The sequence below is a fragment of the Salvelinus namaycush genome, chromosome 25, assembly GCF_016432855.1.
Source record: "Salvelinus namaycush isolate Seneca chromosome 25, SaNama_1.0, whole genome shotgun sequence".
Lineage (NCBI taxonomy): Eukaryota > Metazoa > Chordata > Actinopteri > Salmoniformes > Salmonidae > Salvelinus > Salvelinus namaycush.
Genome location: NC_052331.1, coordinates 14,140,198 through 14,162,678, shown reverse-complemented (window position 1 = coordinate 14,162,678; position 22,481 = coordinate 14,140,198). Strand labels below are relative to the sequence as shown.

Below are 22,481 nucleotides of genomic sequence, written 5' to 3'. Positions count from 1 at the left end.
AAATTTGTTTACATCCCTGTTGTTGAGCATTTCTCCTTTGCCAAGATAATTCATCCACTTGACAGGTCTGGCATATCAAGAGGCTGATTAAACAGCATGATCATTACACAGGTGCACCTTGTGCTGGGGACAGTAAAAGGCCACTCTAAAATGTGCAGATTTGTCATACAACACAATGCCACAGATGTCTCAAGTTGAGGGAGCGTGCAATTGGCATGCCGACTGCAGGAATGTCCACCAGAGCTGTTGCCAGAGAATGTCGTTTGACAGAATTTGGCAGTACGTCCCACCGGCCTCACAACCTCCACATCTGGCTCCTTCACCTGCGGGGATCGTCTGAGACCAGCCACCCGGACAGCCGATGAAACTGTGGGCTTGCACAACCGAAGAATTTCTGCATAAATTGTCAGAAACCGTCTCGGGGAAGCACATCTGCGTGCTCGTCGTCCTCACCAGGGTCTTGACCTGACTGCAGTTCGGCGTTGTACCCTACTTTAGTGGGCAAATGCTCACCTTTGATGGACACTGGCACGCTGTGATTCTACTGCACTGTTGGAGCTAGGAACACAAGCATTTCACTACACCCGCAATAACATCTGCTAAACATGTGTATGTGACCAATTAGAAATGGCGCTGTGTAGGCGAGCGGTTTTCTGATCTCAACATTGTGAACAGAGTGCCCCATGGTGGCGGTGGGGTTATGGTATTAGCAGGAATAAGCTACGTACAACACAATTGCATTTTATTCTATGGTAATTTGAATGCACAGAGATACCGTGACGAGAACCTAAGGCCAATTGTCTGCCATTCATCCACCAGCATCATCTCATGTTTCAGCATGATAATGCACGGCCCCATGTCGCAAGGATCTGTACACAATTCCTGGAAGCTGAAAACGGCCCAGTTCTTCCATGGCCTGCATACTCAGACATGTCACCCATTGAGCATGTTTGGGATGCTCTGGATCGACGTGTACGACAGCGTGTTCCAGTTCCCACCAATATCCAGCCACTTCGCACAGACTTTGAAGAGGAGTGGGACAACATTCCACAGGCCACAACCAACAGCCTGACCAACTCTATGCGAAGGAGATGTGTTACGCAGCATGAGGCAAATGGTCACACCAGATACTGACTGGTTTGTGATCCACACGCCTACTTTTTTTTTTTAAAGGTAGTATCTATAACCAACAGATGCATATCTGTATTCCCAGTCATGTGAAATCCATAGATTAGGGCCTAATGCATTTATTTCAATTGACTGATTTCTTTACATGAACTGTAACTCAGTAAAATTTTTGAAGTTGTTGCATGTTGCATTCATATTTTTGTTTTTGTTCAGTGTAGTTTGAGTACAATCCTAAACCGCTGACTGCTAACATGGCAATGCTAAAATACAATTGAGCCTGATGAGAGCGACTCCAGGCAGCTCCATGCTCAGAGGGGGGTCGTAAACATTTACACTAAGAGCCTATCCAGTGCACATGGTTGGTGTGTGCCAGGCCACCTCGGTATCATCGAATTCTGTGTGTAGTCGCATATTTTCTCATTCAAGCCCATCCTGAAAAAAAATTGTAGGAATCACACCATCAATTTATGAAGAAGCCGTCCAAATGTGACAACAGGCTTATGCTTAATGGAGAAAATAGAGCTAAACATTGTTAAAACACCCCTAGACCCACATGGTTAGGGAGAGCTGCGATGCACCCTACTGTGATCTGGGAAAGTGATGTTGGTGTGCTTCCTCCTCCATGAGGGCCGCACCGTTCTTCCTGATTTGAAGCCTTTTTGAAGTCTGTTTCCTGCCATAGCATGCCAACACTACAACCACATTAGCTAATGCTTTCCACAAAAGGAAGAAATTCGAAATCAAATAAGAATTATTTCTTTATAGCTTGTGCGAACTTACATGGATTTCCAAACCAACGATTTCGGAAACAACTGCTATTATCAAATGTTACATATTTTCTTTTGTCTATTTGTACATTTTCAATTGAGCATAATGGGGGGGGGGGGGGGGGACTACACCATTCCATTAAAATAAATCAATAGCAATAAAGAGCTTTTTTCTTTGGTCTCTTAACGTTCAATGTTTTTGGTATAGTACAATAAAAATCTCTAATTAAATGTTCTTAGATAGTGAACATAGATATTGGCCTACTATATTTCTTAAGGAGCCAACAAGCCTGGTTTTTAAACAGGCAGGTGGTCACGGAGTGTATTGAATGACTTGATTGTCCTTGAACTACAGAAGCAGCATTTCCTCCTATGTCCTTAATTAACAGCATTCCAAAGGCAGGCTCGGCTCAGTGACATGATTTACATAAATTAGTGTCCACTGAAATCCCCATATGCAGGTCATTGAGGTATATTCGATATATGATACTCTCTCCAATGCTGCACTTCGAGGTGTTGCATTGGAAACATCTTCTTAAACTATTTTCCATATCTGTCCTGTCTTTACATCTTATATTTGTATATTTTGTAATGGGCAAGTATGTTAGTTGTGTAACTGCTATGTTGAAATAACTAAGTGCAGTAAAGTTATTTGGGATCAATCCTTTATTGTTTCAAAACTCTAAATTATTTTACAATACAGTCCTTTATTGTTACTTCCGTGATTTGAATGATGGTTAATGTACAATGTCATCCAATAATGAAACACGGTCAAACAAAGTATTCCTTTCTACATATCAATATTCTATGATAGCGGGAAGTTTTGCGCTGTTAGTTTTTTCTGTATTTATTTTATTTAATAGCACAATTCCTTCCCTTTTGAATGAACAAAAAGCATTGTTTTTGGAAAGTGCATTGTCAATGATTGCAATGATGACTGCTTTCGTCAGTCAGCCAAAATGTACATTTCAGTATTAACTGAGGGCCATACTGCGTCATGAGTAACAAACAGCATTGACTACACTTCCAACTACAACATCTATCTGGATAAGTCAAATCAAAGAAAACATATCAATATGCATGCCGTGAACATTCATCCATAAACATTTACAATAAATGTATATTTTCATTTGAATTATATTGCTGAAGTATTTTCCACAAAGAGGACAAATGCTGATAATGAATGAGAACTAAATATATAAACATTCAAATCGTTTCTGTTCAATTAACACACGGGTATTAATGCTTTCTGCCAGTGTTTAGGGCCATGCCCTGATAAAGAAATAGCGTTTGGTCCACAACAACAAATACTCTAGATTAAAAAGAAAGAGGGGGTTGACGAGATGTTGAACTGAAGGCCAAAATAATACCACGATTATGATCTGTCTTTTCATTTTCAAGTTGATAAGAGATCTATAAATGATGTATGATGTGAGAGTGTTTAAAACTTTATGCAATATAAATATACATTTCAGCTCATAACTTGGCTGTACTATACTTTCTTGTTCCACGGAACAGCTTTCACCCTGTAGAACTTGGTGCCCAAAGGAACTTTGAACCGGTTTTGAGCCTAAGATGGGAAACATACACAACATACATGCTCTTAGAAAGTCACCCTTTGATTGTTCATTATTTTAATTTAATTATTGATTATTTGACCTCCTTTAATGACCATCTATATTAAGAAAAGCTACTGTGCTCTACTACTAGACTATTACAATTCATTACCTATATACTACTATACTTTACCTTTTTCGCCTGGCAATATTCTTTCTCCATAACTTTTCCAAGAACCCACGGCCGTCTTGAGGCTCCTGATGCTGAAGTAAACATAGGATCTGTCAGTGATCGACACAATAAAACCAATGCTCAGTACACAAACTTTGACACGGGTTACTCAAAAATCACTTATCTGTCCAAGTTAATAAATTCAACAGTATTTACAGCTTGTAAAGAGATACCTGCTTGTTTTTGCACATAACTTGCTCTACAAAACCGCTTTACACAATAACCCTGTATAATTGTCTATTATATACAACAAAAGTTAAATTGTACATTTTTGTATATTATAACTTTATTCTATAATAACTTAATGGTTTTTAAGAATTGAGGCCTACAATTAAAAGGCGATGGTGATTTTCTGACCTGGTTTGAGGTCCAGTGCCGTGAGGGACTCAGAGTGGAGAAAGTACAGGGTGGGACCCACGGTGAATAGAACATAGTTGTCATGCCTTTCATCTAGGATGATCAGAACCAAGTCGCCAACCTGGAAACTGAAACAGACACAGCGGTCAACCTTCACACAAAATTGTGCTAGATTCTATATACAACAAAAAAATGAACCAGATATTAAGAGAGAAAGATGAAATACAAATAAAATACTTTGATTTGCTAGAGAAAACGTACAACCACGGAGTCTATATACACTATACATCAGCACTTTTGAGTGTCAATCTTCGTATGCTTACTCTCTGATGGCAATTTTCTCAGAATGCCGTGATGACACCGAGGACATGCTTTGAGACATCTACAAAGAGAGAACGGTAATGGTTGTTAAGAGTGAGATGATAATCTTCTTGACACTGCTGGTCATGGATGCGTTCCTGGCCAAAATGTATACCGACTGATCTTTGCATAGCAGCCATCAATAGTACCGTATGTTGTGCGGCGTGAAATGTACTTGCTGGAACGGATACATTTTGGCATGCATTGTTATGCTTTTGTTTAGGTATGTGAGCAATAGTGCTGCAATATGTCAAACTGCCTGTATGATTGTTTTGATTCCCCTTTATCAGAAGGCTTTTGATAGAGGAAGTTACTGTTGCAGCTCAGAAAGCTCCTAGGTCTGCTGAACAGAGATTGAAGCATTGATGCTATTGCCATCTAGTGGTGGTGGGGGTAAAATAGCTTGGGGTACACTGACAAAGCCTGTCAAACGCTAAATGAATTATATCGGCCTATACGCCGAGTGTATAAAACATTAGGAACGCCTTCCGAATATTGAGTTGCACCGGATTTAGCCCTCAGAACAGCCTTGATTCGTCAGGGCATGGACTCTACAAGGCTTCGAAAGAGTTCCACTGGGATACTGGCACATGTTGACTCCAATGCTTCCCACAGTTGTGTCAAGTTGGCTGGTAGTGGAGCTCTAATCCAAATAGCTTGATCCATCTCCTCCCACAGATACACAACTGAATTGAAATCTGGTGACTGGGCAGGCCACTGCAGTAAGCTGAATTCACTTTCATGTTCGCAGAACCATACCTGTACAATCCTAGCGTTATGGCATGGGGCATTATCCTGTTACAAAATTAAACATTTGCAGATGGATTCACTGCTGTCATGAAGGGATGCACATGATTAGCAATGATGTTCAGACTTCCTGTGGCTTTCAAACTTTTATCAAGGGGCCCAATGTGTGCCATGAAATCACACCCCCACCACCAGTCTGCAACTTTGACACGCGGTATGACGGATGCATGTACTCGTGGTTTTCTCCGTACCCTAGTCCCCCAATCAGCATGAAACAGCAGGAACGGGGACTCATCAGACCATGTTTTCTCAATTCTCCAGTGTCCTGTGTTTTCGTTCCTTGTTTTTGTTCAGCCCACTGCAAATGCAGTTTTTAGTTTTTTTGCTGAAAGAAGTGGAAATGTGTAAGGTCATCAGCTGCCATACCCCATTCATGTCAAGGCATGACAAGTTATGAATTATTTTATGGGTCTTTGTTCACCAATGTTGTACTGGACTGTCAGTTGACTAACTGTAGCCAGTCTGTTGCTCTGCACATTTCGTGTCAGCCTCCTTTGTCCTCTTCCATCAATGACGGCTGGATGTCCTTTGGGTGGTGGACCAGTCTTGATACACACAGGAAACTGTTGAGCGTGAAAAACCCAGCAGCATTGCAGTTCGTGACACACTTAAACCGGTGCGCCTGGCACCTACTATCATACCCCGTTCAAAGGCACTTAAATATTTTGTCTTGCCCATTCCCCCTCTGAATGGCACACAAACACAATCCATGTCTCAAGGCCTAAAAATCCTGATTTAAAAATCGATCTCCTCTTCAACTACACTGATCACTGATTGAAGTGGATTTAACAGGTGACCTCAATAAGGGTTCATAGCTTTCACCTGGATTCGCCTGGTCAGTCTGTCATGGAAAGAGCAGGTGTTCCTAATGTTTTATACACTCAGTGTATATCTAGAAGTAAACAATACACACGGTAACCATGTGAAAAATGAATGTAAAAAACACGTACTTTGGGGGGGGGGGGGGGGGGGGGGGGGGGCTAGAATGGTTGGCTTAAACAATCACATGATATTAAAATCAACATTTCCTCCTCCCCTAATCAGCCATCAAAGTTAATAAAACCTACCAGTCTTTGACTGAGGCGCTTGTTTTCTTCTTCCTTCATATGTAAAGTCTGAAATATGACAGAAGATGTTACAGCTCAAGTCAAATTCTATAACAATCCAACCCCAACTTCATCAGGTTCCATTTAGATGTCTACTCACCCTCTCAAGTAACAGTATCCGCTGTTTCTCCTCCGACATCATCAGGATGTTATCGCTAATAAAGAGACAAAGGGCCAATAATCAGACCAATTTGGCGACAGCTTTTAACACATTTGACAATCATTCAAACAAATAGTTGCTCTGAAATAAAACAAAAGATTCAACAAGCATGAATATGAATTTAAAGTGACTTTTGTTTGAGATGGCAATGATGATTGCTAGCCTGCATAACTGTAGTTAACAGAAAAAAAACACATTATAACTTACATTTCCCAATCCTAGCCTCCCTCGCTCTCTGTTATTTGTCCTCACTTTGTTTGTCCATCCTTGTCTGGCCATCTCAAACAAGCACTTTCAACATCCTTTTTAATCTTTTACACATTAAAACTGACAACATTCTTTGAAAGATTACAACTTATATTCATAATTTATCTTCATTATCCAATAAGGAGCACCTTCAAAGTCCTCACTGTCCTCAGTTCCACCAAATATGTCTCCATACTATATATGTTTAAACAATATTTTGCCAAAGTATATCTGTCAAAGCTTATTTCTATAAAATGACAGATTCATTGTGATGGGAGGGGGTTCTTCTGAATCACTGTTTATTGGATGTTATTTTATGTTTGGGGGATGCTTACTGCACAGTCACCATGCTGGCCTCCACAGCCGAGTCCACTCTGTCGTCCTCTCTGGTGGCAGCCACAGAGGCCAGTCTGTCCGGGTCAGGGAAGAGCTCCGAGGAGCAGGCTCCAGCCCCAACCTCAGTCCCAGGTCCAGGACATGCTCCAGATCCAAGTCTAGCCCCGGCTCCAGTGGGCTCTAGAGCTAAGGGGTTAGGGCTGTAGTAGGCTGAGGACACCAGGGCGGTGCTGCGCAGCCGGTTCAGATCCTCCTCCAACTGCTTCTTCTCCTGCATGACGATGGCCCGGTCCTCAGACAGCATCTCTATCAGACCTGAAGACACACAATGAACATATGATGATAATTTTTTTATTTTACCTTTATTTAACTAGGCAAGTCAGTTAAGAACAAATTCTTATTTTCAATGACGGCCTAGGAACAGTGGGTTAACTGCCTTGTTCAGGGGCAGAACGACAGATTTCTTACCTTGTCAGCTTGCGGATTCGATCTTGCAACCTTTCGGTTACTAGTCCAACGCTCTAACCACTAGGCTACCTGCCGCCCCTTATGAATGAACTGCAGCACGACTTACTTTCAATACAATCAACAAAATACCCTCTGAAAACAATAACAGCATAGAAAATGCTATCTAGTTCCAGCACATCCAGCCCATTAAGAGTTCAAAAGTTAGAAATCATTCTGTTCTCTCATAGTGTCCTAGCTGTACGTGACTGCCGTGTACCTTTGTCCTTCTCCTGCTGCTGGGTAACCTTCCGCAGCTCCTCTGTCAGCTCACTGATGATCTGTTCCTTTTTCAGCTTCTCTCGCATCAGAACAGTGTTGAAGTTAGTCTGGGGAGGGGGACATGAAGGCTTTCAGACACCTCCCAGGCAATAGAGCAGCAGTAAAACACAACGAGGCAGTCACAGAGGACAAAGAACTACCAGACAGGAGACAGGTGAGGCTGAGTGAGTCAATTGAGGGTTGAGTCACGGCGCAGAACCACAGACCTCAATCAAGCCTGCTCGCTTTACCATAAGATCTTAGGCTTGGAGGACCACAGGGTTTTAGGCTGGCAGCATAACCTATGATAATCCCAATTTATAGAAAAAGTAACATTTCGTAGTAAATGTTTATATGTGTGGTGCAGTTTTCAATTTGAGAGGCAAAACATTGTGTTCTAACGAATGCTTACCCCCAACAACGTGGTTTAACCACATTCCTCTAGAGGGTCACATAGCCACCTGTATCATATTCTCATTTGGACTGCTCACTAGCAAGACGAGGTCATGAGAATACTGTGTGCTATAAGTATGACACACACAGTGCCTCACAGACCTGCTTTCATTTAGGGGCTGACTAAGGCTACCTCATGGGCACATAGTGGTAGTAGTGAGGTAATGGAGTATTTTTAGCATTTCAGGTGTTGGTCACTTGTAGTCAGTTTTTTGCAGTTGCCAGTGAATCAAAATTAGACCTCCTCAGAAGAAAGGTAATGTGACAAAGGTAATGGGACAAACATTTAGCTAAACACTTAGCTAAAAGCTAAAAAAAAAAAAAAAATGTAGGAAAACTAACCACAGTACAAAGTATAGGAAGTACATTGTAGTGTATCTCATTATGGTGCTGCTACTAGATTCAGTGCTGGTCAATATTGACAGAAGAACCCTCTGAATAGGATGTGAGGACTATCCCAACACTGACCTGTTGTTCTGCGATGAGGGAGGTCTTGAGGTTCTGCATCTCCTCGTCCTTCCTCCTCTCCAGGAGCTCCAGCTGGGTGTGCAGGGAGGCTGTCTCCTGCTGCAGACGCTCCTGCAAGGCAGAGTCCAGGGAGAGAGGAGCTCCTGCTTCGGATCCCCGACCCTCTGTCTGCACCTTCAACAACCCTGCCTCTCTGTAGCACACACACAGAGATAGAAAGAGACATAAGTAACAGAGACAAGTCACACACAGTAGACATCAGGTAGGTCAACAGGTCAAATTAAATACTCTTCACAAGTTAGTTTAGGTATGATTCTTTGGCTAAGAAAGTTCCTAGTGAGTTTTTGTCTCGTCTCAGTGCCCATCATTTTATGTTCCCTTTAAATATCCGAAAGCATGCAGTACATGTTATGGTTTCCTTAAGTGTTCACCTCTGGGCCTTTTTCAGGATGTAAACCCTAAATACAGCTATGTAATGGAAGAAAATAGCTATTTTCAGTGTATACTAAAGCTAATTGAAGTCTACACAAGTTTGTGTAATCTTAACTGTCGGGGTCTCAACTTACAGTTGAGTTAGAATACACAAGGGAACATTTCTAAATTTGATTGTGTATCAGTTTTTCCTCTTATGTTAGTCTCTAGCTAGGTCTCCATAATGCAAATATTCTCAAATCTAGTGGGCAAAATCTAATTTGCAACTGGGCTGGAATAATACATTATGGCCTCTCTCTTGCACTTCAAAGATGGTACAAAATAAAATAAGTTGTTTTTCTTTGTATTATCTTTTACCAGATCTATTGTGTTATATTCTCCTGCATTCCATTCACATTTCCACAAACTTCAAAGTGTTTTATTTCAAATGGTACCAAGAATATGCATATCCTTGCTTCAGGGCCTGAGTTACAGGCAGTTAGATTTGGGTATGTCCTTTTAGGCAAAAAAAAGAAGGGGTAAAAACGGATCCTAAAGAGGTTAAGTTTGAAGTACCGAATAAAAATCTAAAAGTTAAATGTGTTTCCATCGCATTTTAAACTCTACCCGACAGTTTTGTCACAAAAACGTTTGCGTTAAATAGCAAATGTGCCTACTCTGGTCGCAGATGCTGTGCGGGTAGGCTAGTCTACATGATGAGTTTATTATGGATATTTTTATTTGACAAATGGCAGGCAAGCATCGATCATCATGTCATCAGAATAAGACCCTCGATATTTATTTTAAAAAAGGATCATCAAGTTCATCACCATACACTTTCACCACCCTGTGAAGTTCGTCATAACTTATTTCATCTGTAGCCTAATAAACTGCATTTCCCAAGTCGTAGTGGGAGGATCACACACCATGTCATAGACCCTCCAAGTTGACCTCGATATGATGGTTATTATATCAATATTTGCACATAAAGGCGTTTCCACTGCCATTTCTTGCATAATTAATTTTACAGACAAATAGATCCCACCACGTCGAACAAATAAATTATCTGTTGGCATTTATAAAATTGTACTGAAACTTCCTGTTTCCATCACAGCTGTTGTGATTTTTATTTATTTATATACAGTATGACTTTACTCGCATAAAAACTGTGGATGAAAACATGGTTAGTGACAGTCACTCAATTAGCCCATGTCAGCTAACATTTTGTAGATTGGTAAATTAGTCTAGCCAGCTATCTAAACTTGTAGTAATCATGGACGAATTATCGACCGGCGTCCCCCATTGATTTGTTAGTCACTCTCATTCAGATATCCTAAAAAAAAAAAAACTGTAAACATTTCTCTCCACCCTATGGCAAAATGTGTAGAATTACTGGAAATTAGCTGTAAAACAGCAAATTTTTCACTCCAGCGTATGGGAAAATGTGTAGAATTGACTGAAATTATCTATACATTTGCTAAATCATCTCTCTCAGCCCAATGGCAAAATGTGTAGAATTTCAGCAAACTTGCAAAATTGTAGGGAATGAACTCTAAAACTAGGCATCTTGTTCATTACAAGGCTGATTAAATGTTTATTACAAATCACAGTTATCTGTTACCTGGTAACAGTGGTACATGCTTCTCTCTTACCTTTCTGAGGATTGTCTTTCCTGAAGCTCATTTTCAAGTTGTCTAATTTTCTCTAGAAGTCTTTTCTCCATCTCCTCCTTTTGTTGCTCAAAGTCTTTGAAGGCATCTGGTACTGCAGCCTTCAAGGACTCCTCTTTCTCCAAACGTTCCTGGGCTGCTTGGGTGTCCCGCTCTAATCTTTTGGTGAGCATATCATTTTCTGTCTGCAAATCGCAGATAACAGTCCTCAAGTGTTGCTCCTGCTCCTCAAAACTCCTCTGCTGCACTTCCTTATCGTTGCGCAGTGCTGCCGTCTGCAGGTCGAGGTCTAGTTGGAGGTTCTGCAGCTGTTCTGCATGGCTCCTTCCTGCGTCCTGGGCCTGCTGCTGCAAGGCAGTCAGCTCGCTGTGGTGCTGGTTCCTCTCTTCCTCGTGCCTGCCCACCAGCTCCGAGATGCACTGGTCTTTCTCCATGCGCATCAGCATCCGGAGCTCGGCCAGGCCCTTCTCGTACTCTTCGTTCTTAGCATGCAGCTGCCCGTTGACCTGAACTAGCTGTTCGTTGAGGGACTGGGTCTCTGCCTCAACAGTGGCCTTCCTCACGTTGGCTTCCTGCTGCCCCTGCTTGGCCTCCTCGTAGAGAAGCCTCACAACCTCCATCTCTGACTCCTTCAGGGCCAGCTCCACCTCCAGCTTGCAGCGTAGGTCAGCCAGCTCGGTTGCCCGGGCCTCCAGGTCCCTCAGCTGGCCGTCCCTCTCTGTCAGAGAGGCGGCGTGGCGGTCTGCGACCTCACTCAGCTCGACCTTGTTCACCGTTGCCAGGCACTCCATGGCCTCCTGGTTCTCAAGGGCCAGGGTGTCTAGCTGGGCCTGGTGCTGCTGCCTCATCCTCTCCTCCAGTTCCTGCAGGTGGAACTGCTCGGCCCCCTCCAGCTCCTGGCGGATCTTCTGCTGGCCGCGCTCGATCTCAATGTGGAGTGTCTCCAACTGGCTGTACAGGGAGTCTCTGGAGGCAGCCACAGTCAGCACCTCTTGGGCCTGATCGCTGATTTTCTGCTCCAGGACCCTGAGCCTCTGAGTGTGTCCGCTCTCCGCCTCGGTCCAGCACTGCCTCTCAGCCTCGAGCTGGGTCAGCTCCTTCTCCTTGCGCTCCAGCAGCCCCTCCAGCTCCAGCATTGCCCGCTGCACGTCTTTCACGATGTTCCGGTTGACCCGGTTCTCCTCCGTCAGGGTCTGAAGTTGCTTCTCGTGGTCCTGCTGCACAAAGAGGAGCTCGGCCTGGTGCTGCTCCCTCAGCTCCTCCTCCTCCCTCTTACGGATGGTGTCCACCATGTTGCGCACCTCAATGGTCATGGTCTTCAGGGCGAAGCCAAAGTCTCGCTGCTCCTTCAGCACCAGGCCTCTGAAGCGGTACAGGTCATCCTTGACGCTCCGCAAGTTGGCCTGGGACTCCTCGGCAGCACAGCGGTACTTCTCGATGCTCAGCTTCAGCGTAGCCACCTTGAAGTTTTCCCTCTCTAAGGTGGTGGTGTCATGCATGCGCTTGCTGTCGATGGCGTTGATGACCGACGAGTACAGCGACTCCACCATCATCTCTGGGCTGGTGGGGTCGCTGATGGGGGTGGGCGAGTTTTCGATCACAAACTCGTTGACCGCCGACAAGAAGTCTGACTCGGGGCTCTCAGCCAGTGAGTCCAGGTCCAGGGAGCCAGCCTGCTGCAGGACGGGGTCCATGTTGGGGTGGCCAATTGTCTCGAAGTCAAAAGTTTGGGCATCGATGCTGTCCGGGGACAGGTCCTCCAGGGCGATGGGGCCAAGGAGGGGCTGGCAGGGGGGCCCCGGGAGACTGAGAGAGGAGGGGGTCTTGGGGGAGGAAGTCCCTGGGGTGCTGTCGGACCGTGGGGTCACCGCTGCCGTGGATCTCTGAGCACTCTGGGTGCACGACCCCTGGAGGAACAGAAATAAGGGGAGTGAGTGGAGAATATGCAATAAAGGGACCGTGTTTAATGTGCTTTAAGATCGCTGCCATTCCATATTCCACTGTAATTTGTCATTACCCTTTGTTCGCTCAGTAAATCGGTGATAGTTTGAGACATCTCATCCACACTTGCAGCTTGAGAAGCAAGGACCAACTGTTGAAGCATCTCCACATGCAGATGCAAAGGCTCAAAATCACACAGTGTTGGAACCCTGGGGGAAAGAAACATGGGACTAACTTTACTCCAATACGAAATGGACAGTCTCCCAGAGCTATTGCACTGAATATTGCAACAGAGAATACAGCCAAGTGTTCACAAGTAAACTAATCATACAGGTAGTAGGCCTGTAACAAGTAGGGATGCACACTGGAAATGATTATATTACTCAAATAATATCCAGAATTCTTTTCAGATATCCGGATAGTAGAAATTCGAGAAAAACAATTTTTGGGCTATTGACTCTCATAACGAAGCAAATGCACATGGCAGAGGTAAACAGTGGACATGATGCTTTTCTCAGGTAGTTTGGCTAACAGCGAAAGATAAGTTTGATTTTCATCACGATATAACGGATTCTCCTCCAAAAAGGTTTTCTGTTGAGTGTTTCTCATTGATCTATGTCAGGTATTGTGGAAACTCAATTAGGTGAGCGCCTGTAATTGCTGTTTGAAGTGTGGAAAAAAGCATACCGATGTCAGGGCAGCCTTGAGGGCAGTAACTCAATGCACCGCAATAGAAACTACATTAACCCTTTACACACCTTGGAGTTGGCCTATATGGATAGGGCTAACATTAAAAATGTTTCTTACATTAGAAATATGAAAAGCATATGATTGTGGGAAAATTATTAGACCAAAGGTGAGGACAACAGTTCACCTGACACAAGACTGAATGCAAACGTAACACTGTTGATTTTATGTGAATTTTACATTTATGTAAGTTTCACCGCATTTGTAGATAACGAAATCTGAAAATACTATGGATATATCCCACAGCAGGTTGGTGGCACCTTAATTGGCGAGGACGGGCTCGTGGTAATGGCTGAAGCGGATTAAGTGGTATGGTATAAACTACATCAAACATGTCTTCCATGTGCTTAATGCCATTCCATTTAAGCCGTTTCAGACATTATTATCAGCCATCCTCCCCTTAGCAGCATCCACTGATACATTCAGTAACATGATAAAAATGTTCCTGGAAAATGTGAGGTAGGTGCAACATAAGACAAAAAAATGACACGGGTTTGAGTGAGAGGACTAACCGGTGTCTCCAAGTGGCCACACTCCTCTCCAAGTGGCCACACTCCTCTCCAAAGTGGACAGTTCCTAAGTCATTTCAAATCCCTTTTATGACTAAAAAGAGTCTTCAAATGTAAGGTGCTCTTTTTGAGCTCTCCTCAATGTGCCATTGAGGAACTAGAGCAAGCACACTTGGTTGTTTGGTTTGGAACACAACCCTGCATCCCAGCCTTCACACAATTACTGTTGCTGTTGTTTACACAATGCAAAAACGGTCCATTATAAATTGCAATCTGGGTCAGGTGGGCATCATTTGAAAGCCTGTTCTACTGCCAACATAGCTAAGTTATAGAAAGGAGTGATGAGTGCATAGAGGTGTGTGTGCAGGAAAGAATTTTCTTCACAATAGACAAACAGGCTCATTCTGTTCAGAACAACCAAGGGTACGACGCCATGTCATCTTGCAACTGTACATCAAACAGTGATCATAAACGTTGACAATGTACATGACATGAGTTTTTGATATGGAAATACCAAGTGCACATTTGGACTCAGTGTTTGGCCTGCTTGTATGACATCAAAGCAGTATTTACTATAATCCTCAACGTCTCATCTTTAAAAATACATAGTCCTCTTCATTTACAGCATTTCCAGACCCAGACAACAAAACATTTGCTAAAGTTGCCCAATTTAGCGGGAGGGATGGAGGCAACTTCTTGTCTCGCGAGGTGCTCAAGTTCAGAACGGCTGTCAGTCAAAGTCCATACAGCGCTATGAAGTGCAGAGCTCTGACATCATGTAACGCATGTTACTGTACAGCCACTGAGTTCCAATTTAGGCGTTTATCAAAGCACAAATCTGCCATTATCAATATGTACAGGGATACGGGTGTAAAGGTTTAAAATAAGTTTGTTTTATTAAATATACAATTTAAATTGTCATGGTATATAATATAATGTTTACATACCCTACATTACTCATCTCATATGTATATGTATATACTGTACTCTATATCATCTACTGTATCTTGCCATCTTTATGTAATACATGTATCACTAGCCACTTTAAACTATGCCACTTTATGTTTATATACCCTACATTGCTCATCTCATATGTATATACTGTACTCTATACCATCTACTGCATCTTGCCTCTGTACCATCACTCATTCAAATATCTTTATGTACATATTCTTTATCCCTTTACACTTGTGTGTGTATAAGGTAGTAGTTGTGGAATTGTTAGGTTAGATTACTTGTTGGTTATTACTGCATTGTCGGAACTAGAAGCACAAGCATTTCGCTACACTCGCATTAACATCTGCTAACCATGTGTATGTGACAAATAAAATTTGGTTTGATTTGATTATATCCTTGTAGGTAAAAATGTCACACGGATAATTTTTTCGATGTTATAATAGGGCTACAGTTGTTTTTCTCCAAAAAAGAACACTCGCTCAAGTAATTGAATACCAACATCCGTTAGGATATTCGATTAACTGTACCAAGTTACAAGACATGGTTATTTCTTTACTATGCACATGAGGGAAACCATGGCCTACCTGAGGAAAAGCTGCACCTCTGTAGGACAACAGGTCTTTAAGTACTGCAGGTCACCAAGGGAAATATCTGGAAGCTCAAAGTCAAACCTTCTGGGCTTTCTTGTCTACACAATAAAAGAGACAACAAAAACAAGAGAGAAATGGGTTGGATTATAATATTTTGGAAATGGAAATAGACGTTCATAGAACACAGTAAGTGACTGACTACTTACGCAAAATGAAGTGGGGGGCCATGAGTCAAGTCCTCTAAACAACCGATTTCGGAGAAAAGATTTCCCTGCAAAGAGGATCACAAAGCTCAGCTGTTGGGTTTGAATTAATGGATGTTCATTTCAAAATCACCAAATAGGACTTTTTAAAATGGAACTTACTGAACAACTTGCCAAACGTTTCCCTTTTATACTTCTCAGTCTCATAGAGATGCTTTCCATCCTTCACGAGAGCACAGGCCCACTGAGAAGAGAGATAACAGAAGAGCACAATTTATACCGTTTTTCATCCAAGGTTGAGGTTGAGGCTTGTGTTACAGTAGGTCTGCATGTAGGGACTGAAGAGAGACGTGGGTTGGCCTTGGGTTTTGAAAAGGGGTCATGAGTGGGTGCTGTGCTCTGACTGACCTCTCGGTAGTGGCCGATGAAGAGCTTCCTGCGGACCACCTCAACCACAGCCAGGCAGTACATCTGAGGCACGGTGCTGAGGGCGTCCACCACCCGGACTCTCTCCATCAGCTCGGTCAGCAGCCTCAGCAGGGCCTGCAGCTTCTCCCCATCCTGGTCCGCGTGCAGCATCACGTAGCAGCACCATCTACATTCACAGTGGTTAGGGTCAGTGTTAGCCTAGCTTGCATATATAGAAAAGTGATTTACATGGCTTGCACATGACCACTTATGGTGAATTTATTGGAGTGATTTTGGTTTGCTGCATTGCTCAAAAGGAATACAGATGCACCAAAAGAGACACAGAAAAAAGAAATGAGAGGAATTAACAGATGCCTTACTTGAGACGAACTTGTAGGTTGTTCGCCAGCTCCTGTTTGGCAGTGGTGCACTTCTGTTTGATGTCCAACAGCTTCCTGTGGTTGGTCAGCATGATCATCAGCTGATTGGCGTGACTAAGACACAGGTCAGGCAGCACGGACGTATCCTTCAGGTTCTCAGCACGCTTCTGATTGGCTAGAAATCCCTAACAGCCAACAGATAGACAAGTGAGTTTAGTTTTATATTTCATTCACAGATTTTCAGCTGGATTGCATTATACAGTACATCATACAGTATGTGAATGAATAGGCACATTTTATACAGTGTGTTATTCACCATTGATTTTACATAATTTAGATCACACCTTATTTTACCTACCTGAGCAAGTTCCTTCTGTTCATTGACCAACTTTTTACAGCTCGCTATCATTTGGTCTAGAGCGTATAACCTGTCCTCAAGTCCTTTGATGGCTTTCATGTTCTGATTATCCAATTTGGCAATCGTGTCTCGACATTCCGCTAAGAATGGTTGAATGACCCGTGGGTCGAGCTGAAATAGAAAGGAGATTCACATTATGGTTCCATTTTGTCTGTGTTTCTTTGCATTTTACAACCAAGACATATCACTGAATAGACTCTCATAAATTAATTTACACCCAATGTTGATTCATTTAGTAATCATGGCAAGGCCACTCCACTGACAGAGACCAATTCAGCCACACAGAAACAAAGAGACAAACATAACAGAAAAGACAGACAGAAACATACAACAGCGACTCACCCTATTGATGGAGTCAAAGCATTTCCTCACGACTGATTCCACGTCATTGGGCCTGTCTTGAACGTTGATCCAGTCCAGCAGTGTGACGTTGAAGGACAGGGGGTTGGCCCTCTCTGGAGAGTCTGCCTCTTGCAGGGCTGCCCTCAGCCCACTACTGTCCGTCATCTCACTGCTTTCCTGGGCTTCGGCGGTGTCGGGCGAGCCCCCCGCCCCCGGAGCGGAGAACGATGCAGGTAGCTTGGTGGGGGTGGGGCAGATCACCGAGTCGGTGGACTTCTCCTCCTCGGTCTCGTCAGAGTCCTTGTTTGGAGTGGAGCAGGACTTCTCTATGCATTCTTTGTAGCTGTGGCGGGTCAGACACTCCAGCAGGGGGATCTTGGCCATGACTGAAACTGCTGTCCCCAGTCTAAAAAAGTACATGTCAAATGTCAGTTCACACCCATAGAATTTAGATCTTTGGATACAGCTCACATGTGGCACGGTCTTTGGATACAGATTAATTAAGGCAAGTGTGGCACAGCGGAGAGAAAGATAGGAAACATAATTAGCTGATGATTCCACACGTGCCAGTGTGGTACGCCACACACCTGCAAAACATCTCTAACCTGAAAAGGCACATTATCTGCGAGAAATATGTATTTAACCTGAATAATTAATTGAAATGTAACCTATTGACTATACTGTCACAGCAAGACAATCCTTCCATATATTTGTTTCATTCATACCCCACACACCCCTTTCAAATTGCATTGAACTTAATATTTATGCAGGGGGTCACTTACTTTGTCAGTTTCAATTTGATATCCTCAAAGTCTTGTTGATAATTAATGTATGCCGTGTCAAATTTCCACAATAGCTTCTGATAAGACAGGGTGCAGTCATCCAGGTTTGCCATGATAGCAGCCCAACCTTGGTGTTGGAGATGTTCATCATGAACCAGGCGTTCGCAGAAAGAGCAAAGTTTCTTGGCGACTTCAAACATTTCCTGGAGAAGCAAAAGAAAGGCATTCACTAGGTACACACTAGAAATGACAAAACAATCATAAGTTCCATTAGCTTTCCTTACTCGAATACTGAGAAGATTACATTTTCATATCCGATTTTAATGTTGTAGCATGGTGAAACAAGGTACAGCAACATTGATGGCGTATTTTGAGAAAGTAGTATCTGCACCAGAACAAACAAAACATTTACCACAGCAAGTTGTGTTCGCGAGGCAACGGTGTGAAAGACTGCTGGCATCATTAGTGACTCCTCCACCTTGAGCTCCATCTCATTCTCAATAGAGAAGGTGGTTTTAGGGATCGTCGGAGCCCGGTCACACAAAATCATCTCTTTGTTGAACAGGAATATGGGGTTGGTGTCCTGGGCAAAAAAAGCACAATCTGTCAAGACACTTGAACTGAACACGTCTGGAATAATAACGTTTTCTTTTTTTCAACATCTTGCACAGTGGCTTCAGAAAACTGTCACCAAATTTAGTTTATGTCAAAACCAGCTCCTTTATGCAACATAATCGTTATAAAAAACAAACAATGATTCCAAATGGTGCAAACTTACAGTGCCGGCACTGTAGCTGCAGACTCTCCTCTCTGCAACCATACACTCCCCTCCATTGACAACCAGAACTTGATGCTGGGTTGCAATCTTGTATTTGACCTGGATGGCATGTTTGAGGTCCAACACTCTGCAAGACATGTAGGCTATATGATCAAATTCAGACAACCTTTTGATTTAAGCATAAATTACATTTTCTGTTGAGACTGAGATAAATTGAAAATGGATGTAGGTAATGTAATCTGAAAGATTAAATAAATGGCTCTTACGTTTGGACAGCAAGCTCTGTGTCAAATGCCAGAGTGCTTCCATTGTTGACCTGGAACACATACAACTTCATGTCGAATCCTCCAGCTATCGTCACACTCCTTTATCTTGATCATTTAGTCATTCAACACCACCCTGTGTAAGACAAAAAAGGTACAATAAGTATTGACTTTTGGTTGCGACTGTATACTATTCCCTACTGGAAGCTACAAGGCCCATCAAATACATTTATTGACACATAAACCACATCATCTAACGTTAATTGGCCTGTATCACATAAGGCTTATCCAAAACATATAAATGAAATACAAACAATCAAACATACCGGTTACAAAAGACTTTGGAATAATTTCCAATTTACCTAACTAACATGTAACTTCTAGCTACATGAGATTGTATACACGTGTTTTAGCAATGTATTTCAATATTTTCAAAGGTGAGAACTGAAAAGCAGCCACACACGTGGGGCTTCTAGCCTAAACTAGTTACTTGAACTCAACCATATACGTTTTGCTCCAATTTTAGAGCAGCTGGCTAGTTGTAACATTAATATATAGACATTGCTGCTTTGCCCAGCAAAATTATTCTCAGGAGAAATGTAAATGGACACACTCACTATATTATATAGGCAGTCAAGTGCTGTAGCTAACGTTACAGGCTGAGTCATGTTGGCTATTAAATTAGCTAGGTTAGGTAACAAGCTAGCAAAAGCTAACATCGGCGAACTAGCATTCTAAGTTAGCTGTTCACGTTGTAAACAAGAGAACGCCGGTCTCACCTTGAAACTTGGCTAGACACTATCACAAACAATGGCTAGTTGACAGCTAAATTAGATCATTTCATGGCATTATGCTGTGGTTTGGTCGGTCCCAACACAACACACGTAAAAGTATTGGGGAAATACGCCCTGGAATGCGCTGTAGCAATCTAACGTTCGTTGGCTAGTTACCGAATGTGGCAAGTACCAGCGGGGAAAGCTAACGTTAGCTAAATGGTAAGTCTACATTTGAAACATGACCGTATGGCTCTCCGACGATCAGCTACGAGGCCTTGCTTGACACTGTCGGTGGCTAGAAAGCGTTAGTTCGTTAGTATTATATGCGCTTGCGTGACTTAACATTAGACCGTTAGCTAGCTAGTAGCCAACGTTAGCTAGATGGACAAAGGAAAGACGACAAAGGGACATGCAAATATAACATACATTGATTACTATCGACATAACTAGCTGGTTAACGAATTAACTAATACATGTCTAGTTTAAATCATTTAGTTTCCTCTGACGGTTTTAATAGCTGGCTAGACTAACGCAGTTTCTCATCAACTTAGGTAACGTTTGGCTAACTAGCCATATCTTTCTTTTAAGTTTACACCCATGACAGTGAAGTGGTCGGTATTTGCAAAAATGTAATTTCATATGACTGACATGTCTAGCAATGAGAAACCTATTCTTACCGTTGTTGTTTACTCCAATCCTTTGCCCCGCCTTGGCGAGCTAGCTGGCTAACTTGGTTTAGCTTGAATGGCATAGCGCTAACGCTAGCTAGTTTTAGAAAACTAGCCGAAAATGTTGTTAGTTAGCTATGAGGTATGATTATCTAGTCTTTAATGTAGCTGACTCAATCTTAGTTTTTACGGTCGATTCATATTGCTATCTACACATTTTTATGGTTTCTCATTTCGCTTGTCACTGATCTATTTTCTTCGCCATGGGTTGTGTAACACCAGCTAATGTTTATTTCAAGTAGCTAGCAAGCTAACACCCTATTCTGCAGCTAGCTGTGTTTTGTTGTTGTGCTCATCGTCACTGCACAGCGAGGTGCATTCTGGGAGAAGAAGAAGTAATGGCTGTGTTTTGGTGCAACATGAAAGGGGTGTGGTTTGTCCAAATGCAGTAGAGAAGGGCCCATAATAGTACAAAGGATACAGTAGTATATTTTTAAATAAATTATTTATTAATTAACACACCAAATTGATCATCCAACGACAAACATTTCGCTAGACCCACAATAACATCTGCTAAATGTGTAGGTGACCAATACAATTGGATTTGATTTGAACACATATGGCATTGAATGTAGAGAGAGATTGACGCACTCACTCTCTACCTCTACTTGAAACCAGACATCCATGCAGCATTAGCATGTATGAAAAAAATGCATCACTGGAGTATAATTGCAATCAACATTTCAAGTAGTAAAGCATTGGCTTTCAAAATCAGAATTACCTTCATTCACCAATGGGCCTATGTACCAAGAATTTGACCTGGTGAAATGATGCTGACCACAACAATTATAATTTACTGACAGAGATTTTTCACAAAATACACATACACATACTGAAGATACAGAAAAATCTGAAGATCTAAAAAATCTAAAAAATTAATTAACTCATCCTCTTCGCATGTATGGCGTCGTGTGGGCGAGCGGTTTGCTGATGTCAACGTTGTGAACAGAGCGCCCCATGGTGACGGGGGGTAGGGGGGTTATGGTATGGGCAGGCATAAGCGATGGACAACGAACACAATTGTATTATATCAATGGCAATTTAAATGCGCAGAGATACCGTGACGAGATCCTGAGGCCCATTGTTGTGCCATTCATCCGCCGCCATCACCTCATATTTCAGCATGATAATGCACGGCCCCATGTTGCAAGGATCTGTCCACAATTTCTGAAAGCTGAAAATGTCCTAGTTCTTCCATGGCCTGCATACTCAGCAGACATGTTTGGGATGCTCTGGATCGACGTGTACGACAGTGTGTTCCAGTTCCCGCCAATATCCAGCAACTTCACACAACCATTGAAGAGGGGTGGGACAACATTCCACAGGCCACAATCAATAGCCTGATCAACTTTATGCGAAGGAGATGTGTCACACTGCGTGAGGCAAATGGTGGCCGCACCAGATACTGACTGGTTTTCAGATCCATGCCCCTACCTTTTTTGAAAAGGTGTCTGTGACCAACAAATGCATATCTGTATGTTCCAAATGCACAAAAAACTTAAAATTTGTTTACGCCCCTGTTAGTGACCATTTCTCCTTTGCCAAAGTAATCCATCCACATGACAGGTGTGTCATATCATGAATCTGATTAAACAGTATTATCAAATCAAATGTTATTGGTCACATACACGTGATTAGCAGATGTTATTGCGGGTGTAGTGAAATTCTTGTGCTTCTAGCTCCGACAGTGCAATAATATCTAACAAGTAATATCTAACAAATAACACAACATATACCCAATATACACAAATCTAAGTAGGAATGAATTAAGACTATATACATATGGACGAGAGATGTCAGAGTGGAACAGACTAATATACAGTGGAATAGTATAGAA

The 22,481-nt window shown here is 42.5% G+C and overlaps 1 protein-coding gene across 3 annotated transcripts; it reads right to left on the bottom strand.

The window, feature by feature from the left end:
• Window positions 1-2,524: 2,524 nt before the first annotated feature.
• On the bottom strand, window positions 2,525-20,955 carry rb1cc1 (RB1-inducible coiled-coil 1). 3 transcript variants are annotated; one of them, XM_038963828.1, is made up of 23 exons: window positions 20,594-20,955; window positions 19,144-19,276; window positions 18,878-19,004; window positions 18,512-18,682; window positions 18,100-18,302; window positions 17,318-17,723; window positions 16,916-17,086; window positions 16,558-16,742; window positions 16,178-16,364; window positions 15,932-16,013; window positions 15,773-15,837; window positions 15,561-15,664; window positions 12,840-12,972; window positions 10,805-12,729; window positions 8,742-8,934; window positions 7,780-7,888; window positions 7,055-7,370; window positions 6,414-6,468; window positions 6,275-6,322; window positions 4,364-4,422; window positions 4,041-4,168; window positions 3,645-3,733; window positions 2,525-3,465 (listed from the first exon to the last, which is right to left on the bottom strand). In XM_038963828.1, the coding sequence occupies exons 2-23, from the start codon at window positions 19,212-19,214 to the stop codon at window positions 3,388-3,390; spliced, it is 4,905 nt and encodes a 1,634-aa protein (XP_038819756.1). In that variant the 5' UTR covers window positions 19,215-19,276; window positions 20,594-20,955; the 3' UTR covers window positions 2,525-3,387. The 3 variants fall into 3 exon arrangements, with proteins under 3 accessions (XP_038819756.1, XP_038819758.1, XP_038819757.1); XM_038963830.1 differs by having other exon boundaries at window positions 3,645-3,715; XM_038963829.1 differs by lacking the exon at window positions 20,594-20,955 and adding an exon at window positions 19,920-20,165.
• Between the last annotated feature and the right edge of the window lie 1,526 nt (window positions 20,956-22,481).

Coding starts and splice junctions, on each gene's coding strand:
- rb1cc1 (XM_038963828.1), bottom strand. CDS start 19,214: ATGAAGTTGTATGTGTTCCAGGTCAACAATGGAAGCACTCTGGCATTT. Junction 15,838..15,931: donor AACGTTTGGCAAGTTGTTCA/GTAAGTTCCATT, acceptor TCCTCTTTGCAG/GGAAATCTTTTCTCCGAAAT. Junction 15,665..15,772: donor GGCCCCCCACTTCATTTTGC/GTAAGTAGTCAG, acceptor TTTATTGTGTAG/ACAAGAAAGCCCAGAAGGTT.